A 19,170-nucleotide genomic window follows, 5' to 3' on the forward strand; every position below is an offset into this window, starting at 1 on the left:
AAACAAAGAAACCACAGCAAACGGAAAAGGGGGAGCTCAAACAGTCAAAGGCAACACACTGTACAAGGAAGAAAAAGAAAGTTCTATATTAAATGTATTCAAAATTTAAAAATTGAATAAAATTATAAAACTTTTCAAATCAAGGACCTGTTGATGTATCTGGCATTAGCTAAGGCATTAAGATCAGAAAGGGCAGATCCATACATGCTATTTCGAGGAAGATTCATCGCCACCAGATTTTTGAACACCTCATCCCGTTCCTTTTTATGGAAGACTAAAAGATCATTGTATCCATCCATGCTAAAAAGCTCAATAGCAACAGGCCGCAGCTGATACTCTCGCTTTAAAAGCTCATGAACACTTTCCAACTTCCACATTCGCCAGGGATGAGGCAAATTACTACTAGCACATACCTTCTCCTTTCCCCAGGCCCCGCCATTGTATGCCCAAGCTCTACCTCCAGCCCACACTTGGAAAGTTGCTTCCCAAGAAGCAGAAGCCTTAGACTGTAAATCAATACTTCCCACAGCACTGTTTTTGACACCCAAGGCCTGGTCTATCACCGACAGTTCAGCCTCAAAAGCTTTCTCACTAATACGCCCTGATTCATCAATGTAAAAGTTTTCAATGACATATAGGCAAAATTCACCTATGAGAAAAATCCCGTCATGTTTGTCAAGTCCAACAACACGCTCACAATTGTACCGAAACCTTATCTTTTCACCAGGTTCTAAATAAGGCCTAATCAAATACTCGCCATTATCATGGACTTCTCTTTCTGATTTATCATCTGCATACCTCACATTGTCAATTTTCTGTGACGAAGACTGTCTAGTTGAACCAGGCTCAGACATTTCATGTACTCCATCTGTTATATGTAGTGACATTGTACTTGATTTGCCACCAGTTTCAAGAGCAGAATGTAAGCTTGCATCATTAGCACTGCTGTGCTGATCATCACTCCACCCAACTGGAGCAGAAATTAAATCCCCATCTTTGAACTCCTCTGCTTCATCATAAAAGCATTCCTCTTCCTCTCTACCAGTATAACTTAACTGTTTTTGATTGGCACCACCAGCAGATAAGAGATGGAAAAATGAATCATAATCAGGATCACTCATATCCATGCCAAATCCAGTCTTTTCAGCTGGAAATATCCTGTCTTCTTGAAAATTTTGAAGCGCATTCCCGATTGTGTCTACTTTTACCTTCAATCGTTCAAGCTTTTTACGCATACGAAAGGGTCCTTCAGTAGGGCAGAGCTGCCACTCAGGTTCTTGATTCACAGAAGATTTCTTCATAGGCCATATTCCACGTTCATGTACAAGCTGTTGAATATGACTCTGCCATTCACTTTCAGCATGAAGGATCCATCCATATTTGTCCTGCCGCACAACTCTCAATTCTGTAGACATTGCTTCACGCACCAATTCCAAGGCACACCTACGTTCAGTCAATTGTTCCCAGTGTCTGGAATCTACTTTCATATTTTCACGTGTCCTCCGCATCATTTCTCTCTTCCGACGAGCCTCTATGCCTTTTGTTCGTACCCCAGGAAATTTTACCGCACCTGCTATATATTGCATCCACATAATTGCAGCACATTGTTCCAAGACCTTACAAATACTTTGTTTAGAAGCATCGAGCCACTCATAGAATTCTGTTTGATTATTTCCTAACAACTTATCAAAGCCTCCATGTAAGATATCCAATGGTTGTCCCTGGTTTGGTTTCGATACCAGTAGTTCCTCCAAAGCAGCACGGCGATTTAACAATAGATACCTGATAATATCAGTGGCCATGTTTTTTGCATTTTGTCTTTGATCCCAAAGCAATGAAATCAAGTTCACACAAAGACAGCAAATAAGATCAGTATCAGAATTGTTTGGGCAGAATATTAGCCTTTTGTGAGCAATCAATAACTGTAGAACTGTGCATGTATTGACTCCAGAAGAATCTGTAGTTGGAACACCAGCTGCATTTCTTTTAAGTTCAAGATGTAAGCTCATATGTGAAAGTATGTCATCCTCGCCAATGGAACTTAAGAATGAAGGTGAAAAGCAATACATTATCATACGATTTGTGTTTTTCAATAAAGCTTGTACATATACTTCTATTGGTTTGCTTCCTCTTGTTAGCGAGAGAATGCTTTTGCCAGTTGGCATTGCTTCTTCAACACGGCCATCTTTGTTGGCAAGCTGCAGCATGGACAACAAAAATTCTAATGCTTTTAATGCCCCCCCTGGCTCTGGAAAACCACCAATGTATACACGATCCACAATAAACCAGCTAAGTGCATCTAAGTTTGAAGACCAACGATTCTTATCAAGTTTCTTCTCAATTTCTTCCTCATCACGTAAAATCAGACGCTCCATGAAGTTCATCAACCTGCTTAGGCACAAACCCTGGAAAACTAATACAGAATCCACTCCAACATACAAAGGAACAGTTTCTAGAACAGCTTCCACAATTTGTGTAGCCTTGACCTGCTCAATTACAATGTCTGCCATAATTTCTGCAATAAAATCCAACACAGCTCCAGCTCCTGCTGAGCATGGGCCTCCCCCAGAACCAGCATTGTCCATTTGCAATAAAAGGTTCGGGCTAATGTTGAAGAAACTATTAGCACCAAATGCCCCCTGTACATTTGACTTGAGTTCTTGTGATGTATCAATTTCACTCATGGAAGTGGATGGTGTTGCCAAAGATTGAATACCCCCAAAAGACAGGCTGTTCTCACTATGCCCAGAGCTCCCTAGCCAAGATGTTAAGGCAAGCACTGGTGACATAGAAAACGGTTGTGCTGGCTTAAAACTTGATTTCTCTGAAGAAATAGGAGACTCTGGAATTACAATAGACATTGTGCTGAAAGAATCTATGGGCACAGCTGAATGTGTTGGAGTATGAGATTGATTCTCCTCCGACTTTTTAACATCAAACTCTGGTGAAACAACAGAAACGCTGAATGACTGTTCAGGGCTCTCTGTATCTAAAGCAATGATGTCATGATTAATTTCTTCTCTCACAAATAGCTTCCCTGACTTTGAAGGAGATGAATCAGTGCCATTCATCCCTTTATTTTCAGAAACATAATTTGGCATGCTAATTGCATCTTCAGAGCTTACACTCCTTTGCCCTTGGGCTGAGCTTCCAATGCTTGTGGATGTCTTCCCTGATTTTTCTTGCTCTTGTGGCATGCTAGAAAATGTATGTTGTGAGCTACTAGAATCATCAGAATCATTCACATTCTGTTGATCTGCTAATGGAACTGATAGGCCTTTAACCAACTGTACAGCAGAAGCAGCCCTGCAAAGAGATGAAAGGATGGTATCCACTGAAATTAACTGTTTAAACCAGCCAATATTGAAATTTAAATTTTAAAAAATAATCTAATTCGGAGATGATCAGCAAGAACCCACTGAGGAAAAGAACATATGCACTAAACTCAAACATACAATGCAAATGAACAAACTCAAACACATTATTTAAATTAATTTCCAAAACCTTCACATTACCTGGCACAGGAAAAATATAAATCAACATAACTCTCAAGAAACTCTAAACGCCGACATGCGGCTGAAAAAGGGCGACACATCTTAGCAAGATCCACCATAAATCTCAAAATTGAAGTGACTACAGCAGGAGCTGCAGCTTCACCACCCATTAACCGTGCTGCATATGTTTTGTGCATTAAGGCTTCACCTTGTAGTTCATCTTCCATATCTTTTGTTCTGTCAACAAGTTCAGCCGCCATAGCCATATTAAACTGTGAAAAATCTCCGGTTTGTTGTGCTAGAAGAGATTGCATGGTCAACCTGTCAAATGTGGCCTTCACCATAGCAATAACAGATTCAAGTAGATCCACAAATTTTAGTTCACCACAGCTTCCATCACTTGGAATGAGAGCATGGAAATCAAGCATACGGACCTCTGGCAGCCTTGGATAAACAGGCTTGCCAAAAATGAGGCAGAAAAGAATATAATAAATTTCTGGAGAGTCATAGAAGCTCATCAGTACACGTGACAACCCTTGGTAACCACTGCTGGTGCGGAATTTTGTTGCAAATGTTGGTGAGGAGGTAAGACAAACTCCAAGGAGAGTCATAACCCATCGCATGCTAGTTGGATGCACAGCTTCATCCAAAAGATATGTGATTAACTTGGAGGAAACTATCTTATGCCACTGTTCAAGCAATTCTTCAGAGTTTATGGTCATTTGCAAATCAATAAGCATCTCAAGCAACATGTTCCGTACAATCACATGCTTTCCCATGCTCTCCCGGGCAACTCTACCACGTGAACTTATTTCAGGTGGATCAAAAGTCATAATGACGAACTTCACCACGTATTCTAGCTCAGATGCTAGAAAACCATCTTCCAAAATGATTCCTAGTAGAACCACCAATTTTTCTAACACAGGTATTTCAACATCACCCCTCTGCAATGTAACTAGCAAATGCTGTACAAGATTAACTCGCCGTAACACAGTCAAATTGTGATTTCTGTATCTATGCATAGACACTAAGCGCTCAAGAAAATTCAAGAGGGCAATCTGAATTGAAACAGGAGCAGTCACCCACAAAGTCCAATCCAGAAGGACATGTTCCATCATGTCAGGATTTGACAACAGTATACAATTCAAAGCTTCGGCCTGGGGTTCAACATTTTCAAGCTCTGAGATGTGACTTAATGAATCATGTTGTAGAAAATCTTCTGTATCAGCTTGAGATCCTAGAGGTGAGATTTCGTCAGAGAACTTTGCAACGGCTATACTATCATAGCCAGACTCAATAATGGATCCAGCGCTTGCAGGCATATTTCGAGTTTCTTGGGGTTTCTGTGCTACAGGAAGAGACGCTTCACAAGCAGCAATTTGAAAAAACAATTCAAGATTCTGTGTGTCAAATAGACACATTCTACGGTGAAGAAAAAGAGCAAGTAAATGGTAGCCCCTACAAGCCTGCATGTCACGAACATTTTGTGGATTCCAGTGCAGGGCACACACAAGCAAGCATAAAGCCATATGCAACATTTCTCTACTTTCTGCTGCTTCAACAAGTGCAAGAATTGCAGCAACACCACCAACTGCCCGGATGCTATCTCCAATACCACATGGAGTGCAGATCCAGACATCACCATGCAAACGAGCAAAGCGAGGTATGCCTGAACATTTCAAACAATGTAAATATAAATCTAAAGTAATTAGAGAATAATATCCAACAACCCACAAGTAGAACTAAAGTACACAGGCAAGTCATACACACCACCAATGGGGGAAGCTGCAGCTGACATGGGATCTACCAAATTCAACATGGATAGAGCTCCCGATATACGAGATGAATCTGAATATGTACCATCAAATGCAAAGATAAGCTTTTTGCCAGAAAGGTGTGATGAAAAATTCCCCAGTCTTTCCAAATCCCAAACAACATTGCTGCCCTCTAGCTTACTGATGCCCAGCTTGTTGGAACTATCAATACGTTGAGCGTTAATGCATGCAGATAATTCTAGGATAGCCAAACTATCACCACCACAAGCTTCATTGGGTATAAACCGAAGAAGATCCGTGTCCTGAAAAAGACCCCTGTAACCCCTACCTAAAATATACATGAAACAAATGGCAGGTGAAGAAAGCACTTCTTCAAAGAGGTAACAAGAACCAAGACGCCAGGAAAGTGGACTAACTTCTGCAGATGAATGTGGAGTTCCAATTGTAACTTGCAATGGTTTTCCTGTCGGAGAGGGTGAATAGCCCAGCTTGCCAGTCTGTCTGAGTCTTCCATTCACATACAATTGAGCTATGCTCGACTGAAAGAGCCCAGCTAAGGCATTCGGCTTACTGTGCACAATTGCAAGATGATGCCATACCCCTTCTTCAAGCTGCATATCTGGAAAAGACAGGCAGCAAGAATTACTTGTAGCAAGAGTCAGGATTCCATCAGCACGCAAGTAGAGTTCTGCACACAACGTGTCCATTTCACCCACAGCACCAACAGAAAAGATGCGGAGAATGGGTCTTTTATTTTGCTGGATGCGCAATGCATTTCCTGTTCTTTTCAAGGAACTCATTGTTGAGGTAGATTCATGTTCACATTCTTGTTTCTTTGTAAGTTTCCGATATTGAAACCAGCAAACAAATGAATATCCTGCAGCAGGTGGCCAACTCCGTTCCCCCAAAGAAATTTGTAAGCAAGCATATCCAGATTTATTCATGTTCATTTCAACAATAGGGGCCAATGAAAGATCTCCAGAGCTAATTCCCTCTGTAAGAATCATCCTTTCCAACATTTCGATTAATCTCAGACCTGATACACTATGCTTAGTTTGCAGAATGTATTTTGAAAGAGTGCGAAACTCTGCTGGGGATAATCTGCTACCAATAAAATGAACTCAGGCTCTGTTTTTATCCAGAAAGAGCACAGATACTAAAATGCAGTTTTTCCCAATTATCTTTAACTAGATTAAAATATAGTAAACATAACGATGTATACCTGTAAGCCCCCAGAACTTCCACAATCCTCAGTGAATGTAGGAGTAATGGAGGAGAGCAGTCAGGAAATGGATGTATAGTTTCCAATAGAAGCCCCACACAACCTACAATGTAAATCATAAATAAGAATAGTGTCAAGAAAGCATATAGTACTATCTGAAATATGGAAAAGCATAACTCACCGATAGATGTAAGACTATCTTGATTGTAAGGACTGAGACGTGCAAGCTTTTCTACAAGACTTAAAACTTCCAACTGCAACTTTGGAGAAAACTGCAGCAAGGAACGAATCAACACTCCAATAGCACCAGCATTTAACACTCTCTCCTTGTCAAATGATATCATGCTACTAGAATCTGATGAAGAAAGAAAAAGAAAACCAGTTTGTTCATTATCATCAGTGCCTTTGGTCTCAATGCATTGAGAAATTGAAAGCTTTTCAGCTGTGCTCCATGAAGGTGGAACTACTATCTCCAGAGCAAGCTCCAACATAAGTTGCACCACATGCTTTTCATAATCTGGGCAAATTAAACCCGACTCACGCAGAAGTTCATAGAATGTCTGGGATGAAATGATTGCATGAAGTTTCATTCGATTGACCACATTGTCAGAAACCCCAACAGTCACAACATGTAGTAATGCACTAAAAACCTTCATGGGTAATGCCATCAAAGATTGATTTCCAACAGTATCACATTCACTTTGAAAGCTATGAAGAACTGTAAGCAGGAGAGAGAATCCTGTGGCTTCCCCAAAAACCTTACGTGCTGAAATGTTAGCACCTAGAATCCGCCATAGTGCCCACAACACATCACACTTAGCATCATCTTGTAGTTTATATTGAGTTCCAGAAATGCTTGTCACCATGCTACCTTTTAAAACTTCAATAAGTGCACCTAATTCTTCAGGATGAGCCTGTTATCCACCACAGACATCGTCATAAAGCTAGAAATTACCAAAGTACGTTTCTTTATCTACTAATATGGAAATTCTACAACAGTAATAAACAAAATAAAAGAAATTATATTGGAGCCTATTAATGACCAAAATAGGTCAATGGGACTCTAACATACAGCTAGTAATAATAATAAATAAATAAAAAGACTTATAACTTCAGCAAATTCTTCCTCACATCATATAGGGGTAATTTGCAGGCATTCATTTTCCAGGGGAAGGATTTATCATAGTATCAAATTCAAGAAACATTAAAGAACAATCTCAAACCTGGCTAGTGTCCTCCAAGAGTAAGCATGATAGCAAGCGTAGAACACCAGATCGATGGGTTGCAGATACCAATAATGGTAAGATGAGCATAACTCCATTTGATTTTCGGAATGCTGTCTGATTTCCCTCAGCCTTTTTGACTAAAGAAAACAGACAATCCCATGCAACCAAAATTGTACCCTCATCTTCAAAAATTGAGAGCTTTCCAGACCCAGGCCCTACAATTCTGTGTGTGGATAAAATTGCCTCACTGTTGTGTTCATTCTTCCCTGAACTACTAGAATTTATAGCTCCGTCCATGTGATTAGGACTCTTGATTTTTTGCTCAATACCAGAGATACATGTGTGTTGCTTTATATCATCTAAAAGAACATCCAAAACCCCTACCTCTCTGAGGACCTTTTTGTACTGTTGATCAAATGATAGAAGCTTTACAAAAAAGGAAACAATACTGTGCTTTAAAGGTGTTGTTATTGGCTGTTGCAACAAGCAACAAAGAGAAAGCAGCTCCTGTTCTGGCACACAATTGACAACAGTAACAGCATACTCTAAGATCTTTAGAATTTTTTCCTGTAATATTTGAGGAAATGCCGTCATGTTTAAAATCAACAGAGGTAAAGTCCTCAATTGTTGACACAATTTATAGTTCTCAATATGACTGGAAAATATTCTTAATATCCGGTCCAGCACTTCTAGCTGCAATCCAACATCATCTGCTTTAAGAAAAATATCCTGTAGTACCTGCACTGCTTCCAGATCTTTCACTTTACTGTTTATATTTTTGTACCTTCTCTCTTCACTTACTCCAACATCAGAAAAAGTGAATGGACGACTACTATGCACATTAGGCTTACTATTAACAACTTTTGAGGCTCTTCCCACCTGTGATGCAACATTTTCTTCAGGACCTGTAAGAGCCAGATTTACAAGGACATCAAGCAATCGGGATAATGATGGCGAAAGGTTTGGATGTGATTCATCCTGCCTATTAGCATCTTGATTCCTTGACATATCATGTAAAACATTAGAACCTAATGATGATGTATTTTTGTGACTCCCTGAATCAACTAAGATTGACTGTTCAATCTGATTTCGCTGAGAGCTAGATAGTGTCAACCCAAACTGAACAAGGAAATGATAGCCATGGGCATTTTGTATATCATCCCTTAGCCTCACTCCCCCAGCTTCTGCAAAATAAAGAATCCAAATGAATAATGCAGATACAAAAGCGTAAAGGAGAATACAAATATTTCCCATGATAAAATCATTTTCTTGAATCTGCTATTACAAGTTATACCAATTGTATGTACTGATTCAATGAATATACCCTTTCTTTCTACATCTTGGATTTTTCAAGCAGTCATTCATTTCTCTCCTGGAAGCAACACATAACAGACTGGCAAATAAATGCCAAAGATGATTTGCAAATTATAACTAACCTGATCTGTACGACAGCTCCACACACTCAAGCAACAAGTCAATTATTCCCATTGTATAAGCAGCATCCCCAGTCTTGGTGTTAAAATCCTTCACTGTCATTAGGAGTACTTTAATCTGAATACAATGAGAGAGGTCCTGGTGAGTAACATTTCAATGATAACAACATGGCAAAATGTTTCCAAATATCAATCACTTGATAAGTGATTGTCCTTGACTCATCCATTTCAATATATATTGTCAATTATCACCACCAAAGCAAAAACAAGACCAACCATAAGCAGAAACCTTCAAAAAGACTTCTCACCTCTACTTAAAAGGAAAGTGAGAGTTATATGTTTCACAGATTCCATCATTACTAATTTGAAACAAAAAGACTGCCATTTGGTTTAAAAGTCGCTTGACAATATAACAGGACCTATCAAAGTAGGAAAATTCTAAAGGATGAGTTCTGCCAACAGCTCTACATAGACCAATCAAAACAGAAAACTTGGAATGTAAAACAAAAAGGAAACTCCTTAAATGAGTTTTATACTAAACAGCAAGCCATTTGCTCATATTGGCTCTGTCTATACTAGAATTTTGCAATGATCAAAACTTAAGTCACAGGCAGAAACAACGAAAATCAGATGAAGAACAAATTTCTAAAGGAATAAAGTTGTTCCACAAACACACCAAAGCCTGATGACAAACATTTTAGAAAAAACCCCAAATGGAAGCTGATTCAGCCATCCTTGCATCTACATTAAAAAACTTCTATTATGAACAAAGTTGAATATCTCTCTTGAAGATCTATAAGCAAGTAATAAAACTTCAGAAAAAATCTGTAAAGTACATCTATGTTGCACAAAACTTCTAGGAACCCAGCGTTTACGGCTGTACCCGTACACGAAACTCGACCATCATGGAATCATCTATGAGTTAATATAGACTTAGTTTTCCTTCTAAATTCTCATCTATGGGTCTTATTCCCTTTTTTATTGCAAGATAATGTGTTATTCACTTACATATGACGTTTCAACCAATGTTTCTATTTTTGGGAGGTGACGTTTCTAAACGTACCTGTTTCAAAAACTCTGAAACCTTTTGACATTTCGTGCAACTTAGAAGTACATGCGATTGATATCACAGAGGTATAATGTTCGATCTATGCCAAAAGAGTTTACGAGTCTTGCTGAGAGCAAAAGCCCACTGAAATCAGTGTAGACGAAAGAATCTTCCAGAAGTAGTAGGCACACAAAAATGCATCAATGATCAAGTGCCTAGCATCAAGTGTAAAAGGCATTGATGGGCCCAAGAAAAGTACTTGAAATGCGGACAAGAATTCCTTAGCCAGCACATTGCATTCATACTCGACCAAATGACCATTGGGGATTTTCCAAAAGTATGGACAACAATAAAATCAAAACGAAAGAACGATTGTCAAAGAATTTCCGGTAGACTTCAATAGGAAGTTGGGATGTATGAACAAGAAAGAGACTCCAGGCAGATAGAAGGCAATTGTCTTACTCCAGGAACACATGCCACCAGTGCTGCTATACATGCATGAGGCATTGGAACCACACACAACTGGAGATACTGGAGGAATCAGATTAAGATACCAGAGAAACACTTGATGACAACTTTCCCTAGAATATAGGTAAGGACTCCATATCAGATACTTCTCACAGAAATAGGATTATGCCCCGGGAAGATAATACTATGCAGACAAGCAGTGGAAGCTACAGGCAGCAAAAGGATGACCAACAAGATAAAGATACCAGAGAAACACTTGATGACTACTTTCCCTAGAATATAGGTAAGGACTCCATATCAGATACTTCTCACAGATATAGGATTATGCCCCAGGAAGATAATACTATGTAGACAAACAGTGGAAGCTACAGACAGTAAAAGGATAATCAACAAGATCCACAAAACACTTGATGACAACTTTCCCCAGAATATTGGTAAGGACTCCATATCAGATACTTCTCACAGAAATAGGATTATGCCCTGGGAAGATAATACTATGCAGACAACCAGTGGAAGCTACAGGCAGCAAAAGGATGACCAACAAGATAAAGATACCGGAGAAACAGTTGATTACAACTTTCCCTAGAATATAGGTAAGGAGTCCATAGCAGATACTTCTCATAGTAATGGGATTATGCCCCAGGAAGATAATACTATGCAGACAAGCAGTGGAAGCTACAGGAAGCAAAAGGGTAACCAACAAGATCCACCAGGAAGACTTCAAATGAGTAAAATACATTGAAACAGTAATGTAAGATGTGATCCAATAGCTGCTATATAGCAGAAAAAAGTTGCCCAGTATATAAATAAGAGCTGAAAATCCACATACAAGAACGTTACAGTAAAGGTAAGAGGAAAAGCAACCCCAAGAGGAAGCAGCAATACTACAAGCATAACTTCATCCCACAGGGAAAATCAGAATTCAAGACTACCTGAAAGTTGAAACTAAATCTCCAATGGAGAGGAAACCAAGTTTTGACACAAATAACTTAATAAGGGACAGCTCACACTGATTGAAATGATGACACAGGAAGATGGAAAGAACCCAAGGGGCATAGAGGAGCAGCATTTCCTACTGCATTGTGATGCATATAACTACATTCAGAAGGGAGTAAAAATACTAAATAGAGATCAGCAGTTCCAAGGTGGCATTCTAGGAGTACGTCACACGTGTAAAGGAAGCAGCCAAGATAGCCTCAAAGATTCGCCAAAAGCCAATCCAGATGGGTAACTGGGTTGAGAGACCCACCCATGTGGGCAAATCCAAATGAGTAATCCAAAACTTCTATGTACCACACATTGGATCATGGGCCTTAAATTTATTTTTCTTTCCTTAATACAATAGAATGTTTCACCAGTTCTAAGCCTTTCTTTCCCATAGACTAGTTGCCATCATTGACATTTAGGAAACTTCACTTCCACTTTTTTTCCATGAATAAAACTCAGTACATGTCAGACAAATGAAAGTTACAAAATCATTGCATTCAAAGGCTAATCATCTACTGATGATTTGACCCTGCTACTTAAATAGAAAATTGAATAAAATCATTTCAAATAAGATTAGTCAGAGAAGCATGGTGAGCGAACCAGATGGCGTGCATGAATGTATTTTGCCACAATTCCATTGTCATTGACCAATAGGAGACCAAGTATCTGCCAAACAAACCAAACAGCAGTTATTCTCTAGCAATTAAAGGGCACAAAGGTAAAATAAAATTCCTGTATTGTATAGATTAAAATGGCACCACTAAACATGACACCTAACAGTTGCAAGGTAACCTGCATGGCATGTCGGTGGAGCTGAATGATATGTAAAGGAAGTGTGCCAAATTCTTTATCGGTTGCAACCATCTGAAATAGAAGCTGAAATGAATCATCTTCAATCAGACTCAGTGCTGCTCCAGGGTGGCTTGCCAACACCTTCATAATATGCACTATGCTTCCTTCGACCTACAAAATCAAAGATAAACGAATTCTCTTAGCTTAAAAGAACTTTAACCAAATTCTGCATCTAAAATCATTTCCATGGTATGAATACATGTGCACATGATATAGAAATGCAAACAAATAAGACATTTCCATTTGTATCTTCAACAAGCATCAGCAACAAGAATAATCCACTACTTAAAAGTACTGCAATTCAAATAGAATAACTAGCTCTAAATGAAAGCTCATCAAGGCTCTTGCACAACCAACTTGTGCTCAACTGTACAATATAACCATTACCACTGCAACATAGTAATAATCAAATCTCAGATGCTTTGCCTGTCACTCCAAACAGTAGGTCACCCACAATTCAGTCAGTGTTACCAACCTCAGCTTGGCAGAAAATCAGAGTCAAAACAGTGGATCAACTTGGCTTACTGAAACTCAAGAAATTCTTGAACAAAAAATTAAAGCAGTAGGAAAAAAAATCTTGAAAAAAACAGTGGAGACGATGAGCAAAAACATCTCATTTTCTGGGTTTTATAATGTAATATTCCCCACCACTTAGTAAGCATATGACGGAGTCTGCTAGCCTAACATGGTTCCCATAGGCTAAAGCAGGTAAAATTTAATAATAGGACTTAATTCGCCTAGGGAAACATTATAAAAGTTGAAAGGGGAACACTTCCTAGGCAAGTGAAGAGTCACTTTAACTTTATAAAGTGAAAATATTGTAAAATGACTTTATAAAAGATAAAAGGGTAAAATGACAGCAAAAATGGCCACAGGTTTATAGAAGAGAAGAAGTGAAGAGACTCTCCTCATTCATCACTCGCATTTTGAGAAAAAATAGTTCTTGGAGAGTTTTAAAGAAGAAGCCTAGGGTTTGAGAAACCCTAGCCACCATAGTTAGTTTCAGTGTTGAAACTATAAACTCTAATTGGTTCAAGAAGTGAAATAACTCAAATTTCACCATTGTGTTTACATGGGAAAGTGTTTTGCAGGACACATTGATCTGGAAGAGGTTTTATCAATTGAATCGCCGATTTGTTTTTCTTCATCTATCATCTTTCAGGTTGGAAACACTGCCAGATCTGAGCTACTCTCTACCAGGTATCATTGTGGGTCGAAAACCAGTGGTAGAAGCCGAGTTTCCATTGACAAGAGGGCCATTCACCTTGCAGAGACAGAGGGTCGAAGTTCCTTCCCTAACAAGGACGAGTTGCTTGAAGAGATGAAAGGGCAAGTTGCTTCCATTTCCTGGCCAAAACCACTCCAAATAAGGCCGTGTATGTGGCAGTAAATGGGCTGCAATCTCTCTGTACAGTGCTGAGATGAACGCACAACCATAAAGAGGCTGAGTTAGGAGGTTTCCTGGCTTATTGGAACCAGAGACTGTGGTCTACCCTACTGTGTGTATTATCAGTCCCTGAAGTATTCTTTTCTGAGCTGCGTTGAGGTTAAAGAGAGCTGATATGACCGCTGATAGAAGAAGGTAGACACTGGAGCTTTCAAACGAGGGTCCTGTAGTTTATATTGGCCAAGCAAAGTCTCAGAGAACTAACTTCTGAGTTGGCACTTGGCAATGGGGAGCTGAAATCTACCATCAAACAAGTTAATGTGCCCAGATCTACTTGCTGAAGCAATCACCACATTCAATTGTTCTTATTTTCCCTCTGTACATTCATGTTTCAAGTGAGAAAAGGACTGTTTGGGTTGGTGCAATTTCCAAATTGTCATATATCAACTGTGTACTAATTTCCAGGGTCTCATATAAGTAGCATAAGTCTATTTTGAAGTCCGTTTGGTACATGTTGAGTGTTGTATAAACTGTCCTGGAAACAAATTTCGTGAAAATCATCTACAGCAGGTACGTCACCAAACTGTTTGATAAAATCTCCCAACACAATATATCAAATACTCTCAGAAATTCATTGACATAACAGAGATATTTTTACAAGGGGATTTTACATATAATGTAACAGTCATTACACAGAGCCATCATAAAAAATGGGGCCCATATAGAAAATGTATAGAAAATGATATGAAGAATGTTGATTACTATAAGGGAAAATTTTAGAGGGGCTAATATTCGCAGTTGGGCTACTTTTCAATAGTTTTTCCAAAAAAAATAGATTCACTATTTTTCATTTTTTCTAAAAAAGATTCACCCTAATTTTACAAGATTAAATTATTTTACCTCAAAAATCGACAGAATTTTATAGACAAATCATTTGAAATTTGAGTACTTTTACAAAAAATATCACCAAACATTTTACAATTTGCATAATAGGGACTTCGTAGGATTCACCAAAGTTTGATTAAATTATTTTACCTCAAAAATCGCCAGAATTTTTATACACAAATCAATTGAAATTTGAGTACTTTTACAAAAAACATCACCAAACTTTTTACAATTTGCATAATAGGGACTTAGTAAGATTCACCAAAGTTTCTAAACCTTACGAAAAAATTTCGACCTTAAAATTTTCCCTAATTACAATCAAGCAATGGGATCTCTTTATATAGTACTGATGAGATGGATCGCCATGGAAATTCATGACCTTGGGCATCATCATAAATAATGATAATTACATTTTATGTAACTAGGTTGATTAGTTCACCCCTACATGAGATGCTTTGGCCTCGAAGCAGTTGAAGAAACAAGATGTAACTATCTTCGAAGTCTTAAACAATATTGATGCAATTGCACAAGGATCAATCCATCCTGGGTCGATTTTTTCCAGGACTATGTGTTGATAAGAGTCTCTAGTAGAACTTTGACTCGAGTATATTTGACTTTTTACTCAGGTGGTAATGAAACTCTGATTCTTTGAAATGTTATAGAGCATCAGCTTTAAAAGAGAAATGTTGATGTTGGCAAGTGGATTAGTCATTGCAAAAACCCTTGTGATATGATGCTAAAGTATCCTTGTGACTTGCCTTTTAATGATCTTGAACTTAGGATATTCCTGATTCACTTGAAGTGGCCACCACCCTCCCTCATTTAGGTAAGGCATGGAACATAAACCCACAGATACCCCAGTTACAACATTAATTGCAGTCAAATGGCAGCATACAGAGTAGTTAATCCCACTGCAGCAAACATTGGCATCGGGATCAAATTGGCAAAGGTACGAAAAACCAAAATATCATAAAAATAGAGAAAGTATCAGTAAAAATCAACAAACATGAATCTTTTTGATATCCCTTCTCACAAAGATGGACTGCGCAATTGTTGCTAGGGTTTGATCAATTTGGAGTTGTTACCTGACCATTGCCACTCAGCTGGGGCTGGTCTTTACTTCCATGGATGGGCTGAGCCAGGTTCAGGATCTTTTATTTCTGAGAACATTGTGATTGGAGAACAAAAGAAGGTATTGTTTAGAGCCCTTTACTCCCTCTATTTTGATTAATAAACTATGCTGTCTCCTGGGCAGTGGAGTCGATGGGGACTCCATTTTCTGTGCCTAAATGCTTTGCTTTCCCACAAATGCTCTGATCTGCCCTCTGGGGTTTGTGCAGCTCGAGCAATGAGCTGTGTCGAAGCAGATTAATTTCCAGGTCTTTATAAAGAACTTAAGTGGAAGTCCTGCATCTTATGGAACAGAAGTCATGGATCTGTCTTTTCTTTAAAGCAGGCCATTGAGAAAAAATGGGGACTCCCTGCAATCTATCAAGTTCTACAATATGATGGAAAGGTCCTCAAAGATTCTTACTAGATCCAAGATTATAATTTCAAAAGGAACTCGACCTTAATCCTAAACACAAAACTGAGAGGAGGAGCTTCAGGAACTAGTGCTTCAGGAGCCAGGAATCCAAATGGAAACTCTTCCACTTTCAAAGATTCTGTGAAAGGGAATTCTCCTTCCCATTAGACCAAACACAAAGCATACGAGGCCCCTACATAGTTGACCAAATGGAGCAACCACCTGCCTTGAAAGTTAATCTTCCAGAGGTAAATTCTTTATTCACAGCTCTTCATTCCAAGGAAGTTATATGCAGATTTAATGGCTTCTTGCTCAAATCAGAAGCCTTACACCAGTGAGTTTTTACCTCCTGGACACCCAATTGTGACATATATTTATGTTCCAAGGGTTTTTTCATTGCACAATTTGATACACAGAAGGATTTGGATTTTGCTTTAAATGAAGGGCAATAGTATTTTGATGCAACAAATATGGTTGTCACAACACTGCCAGTTTAGGTAAGATTCCCAAACCTTCCTCTTCCTTTTTGGCACCATCAGGTCTTAGAGGGTACTGGAAATACTTTGAGCAAATTCAAAGATGGACATGGAAAGAATAGAGAAAGGTATTTTTACTTTGCTAGAACGTGTGGAGATTGACCTGAGCAAAGGCTTACTGAACCACATAATATTGAAACATATATATTTTCAGTGGTCACAAGCTTTAGACTATGAGAATACAGCATCCAGATGTTTTTGTTTTCAAATAGGACATCTTCAGAACACAAGACCGCAGGCTAAAAAGAACCCAAAAACAAAAAAGGAACACAAACCAAAGTGATGGCAATTTTCAGATCCACATTTCTCTGAAGAAGAAGACAATATGAAGAATTCATTAAAAGATGGGGGCACCCAGAACAAGAATGATAATACTACCCTCCATCACAGTGGGACAGATTTAGCAGCAAATCAGGAACCATAACATCAGATAAAGTTGGTACAAAAAGAGGATGGCAAGGTGGGCACAAAGCATGTTCACATATCAAATAGCTCTGATTCGGACAAAAAGCATCCTCTAGAGACATCCATAAGCGATACAGCTCTAGTTCCAGTGGACCTTGTCACCAGTGTTTTTAAAACCAGCCGGTCGGAACCGGTAACCGGTCAAACCGGCCGGTTAACTGCCACGGCTGCGGAGGACCCACGCAGTGATTTATCCAAGGTGGTTAGGGTGTTTTGGAGGGAAAGTAAGGGTCCTTTCCCTCCAAAAACACCTTCTCCAAGCCTTTAAGAGGCCCTTCTCCCTTTTATTTGTCTCACACATCTCATTTGGAGTATTTGTGAGTTTGATTGGGAGCTTGAGAGTGTTGAGTTTTTGATGGAGTAGTGGAACAACAGAAAGTTTAAGCTAAGTAGTAGTCATCATGCCTCCAAAAGCCAAAGATACTGCATGGGCTCATTGCGATGTGATTGATGGCAAAACAATCTGCAAATATTGCCAAAAATCCATTGAAGGAGGGGGTATTAACAGATTCAAGCAACACTTGGCTGGGATAGGAAGCCATGTAAAGCCATGTGGAGCACCAAATGAAGTAATAGGGCATATTAGGGCAGAATACCTTCAGAAGTTTGAGACTCAAGTCACTGAACCAGTAGAGAAGTTTGGGGGTCAAGACTCAACCAACTGAGTTTGATCATGATGACTCATGAGAAGTTTCAAGTGATAATGTTGATCACTATTATCATGAGAAGTTTCAAGTGATAATGTTGATCACTATTATCATATATGTAGACTTGAATCTTGTAGTAGGCCACTGGCCCCATAGTTTTTAGGCTTTTTTGCACTCTAGAGGCCATTTAGAGCCTCATTGCTTATGTATTTTTTCGATGATATGTATTGCACTCGATGCCATTTTGATATAATCACCTTTACATGGTATATAAATAAGCAAACTTTGCATATTTTGTCTCTATTGGTTTGAAATTATGGTTTTAAATCTTAAAAATAGTTTTGTTTCATTAAAAATTAATTATTTAATGTATTTTTCTAAAACGGGTTTGTAGGTTCTTGGATAGATGGTGATTTAGTGATTTGTTAAGACACTCCTTGATGCGATGTCACTAGTTCAATTCCCCGCCCCTATTGGAATGATATATTGGACATGATGAAGATGTTTAGACCTAACCAGTCCCGGTTCGACCGGTTCCAGTCAATAACCCGGTTCATTAGGTGGACTGGTCCGATCACCGGTTCTGGTTTTTAAAACATTGGTTGTCGCATAGAATGTCTAAGCATCGTGACAATGACTTAGATCGGGGGTTGTCACCCTTATCCCTAATCTCTCTGTTTAAGTTGTCTCCCAATAGCAGACTAAGAGGGGTAGACCCTACGAAAATGGAATGAAGGAGAACTAGTTGGGAACCAACCAGTTCGTGAGACACAGTTAAGCAACCAAGTATTTGTTTTAGATTTAGCAAGGCTTAAAGGATTCAATTAGATTTAGACGATTGATACCAGTGCCTTATGTTGTCAACTATCTTGCTAGAAAATTTAGGACCAAGTAATTGACGAGGAACGGTTTCTTGGATGAATAACTATCTTATATGAAATGCAGATCCTAAAATTAATGTGAGATGGGGGAATCTTGCTTAATTTTAGTTAAATGCCTATCTAAGTTTTAACCCTTCGATTTTTTCTATATCAAGCCTAATTTCGTATTAAGTGGCAGAGAGAAGATAAGGTAAAGCACACTAAGGTGTGATTAACGATACCTTCAATGAAAATCTAGCGTACCCGGTGCCTCCGACGCTGCAAAGAGTTGTGGCTTTGATGATTGCAAGGTCACCATTTCAAGTACTATTAAAACCAGACTTCTCAAGCAAAGATGGA

The 19,170-nt window shown here is 38.8% G+C and overlaps 1 protein-coding gene across 3 annotated transcripts in view; it reads right to left on the reverse strand.

Annotated features, from left to right (window-relative positions):
• Nucleotides 1–19,170, reverse strand: part of SPI (BEACH-DOMAIN HOMOLOG A1) — a 99,542-nt gene that overhangs the window by 49,104 nt on the left and 31,268 nt on the right. For 2 of the 3 annotated variants that reach the window (XM_089450116.1, XM_089450115.1), the window contains exons 7-15: nucleotides 12,446–12,616; nucleotides 12,254–12,319; nucleotides 9,154–9,268; nucleotides 7,715–8,901; nucleotides 6,673–7,405; nucleotides 6,492–6,594; nucleotides 5,265–6,370; nucleotides 3,516–5,163; nucleotides 205–3,306 (exon numbers count right to left, since the gene is read on the reverse strand). In XM_089450116.1, the coding sequence (XP_089306242.1) occupies nucleotides 205–3,306; nucleotides 3,516–5,163; nucleotides 5,265–6,370; nucleotides 6,492–6,594; nucleotides 6,673–7,405; nucleotides 7,715–8,901; nucleotides 9,154–9,268; nucleotides 12,254–12,319; nucleotides 12,446–12,616 (8,231 nt within the window). Of the gene's footprint in view, nucleotides 1–147; nucleotides 3,307–3,515; nucleotides 5,164–5,264; nucleotides 6,371–6,491; nucleotides 6,595–6,672; nucleotides 7,406–7,714; nucleotides 8,902–9,153; nucleotides 9,269–12,253; nucleotides 12,320–12,445; nucleotides 12,617–19,170 lie in introns of all 3 variants that reach the window. The other variant, XM_089450114.1, reaches the window with a different exon arrangement.

This window comes from Pinus tabuliformis, chromosome X (genome assembly GCF_031772625.1).
Source record: "Pinus tabuliformis cultivar Carrire ecotype Pingquan chromosome X, CPIR1, whole genome shotgun sequence".
Classification (NCBI taxonomy): Eukaryota; Viridiplantae; Streptophyta; class Pinopsida; order Pinales; family Pinaceae; genus Pinus; species Pinus tabuliformis.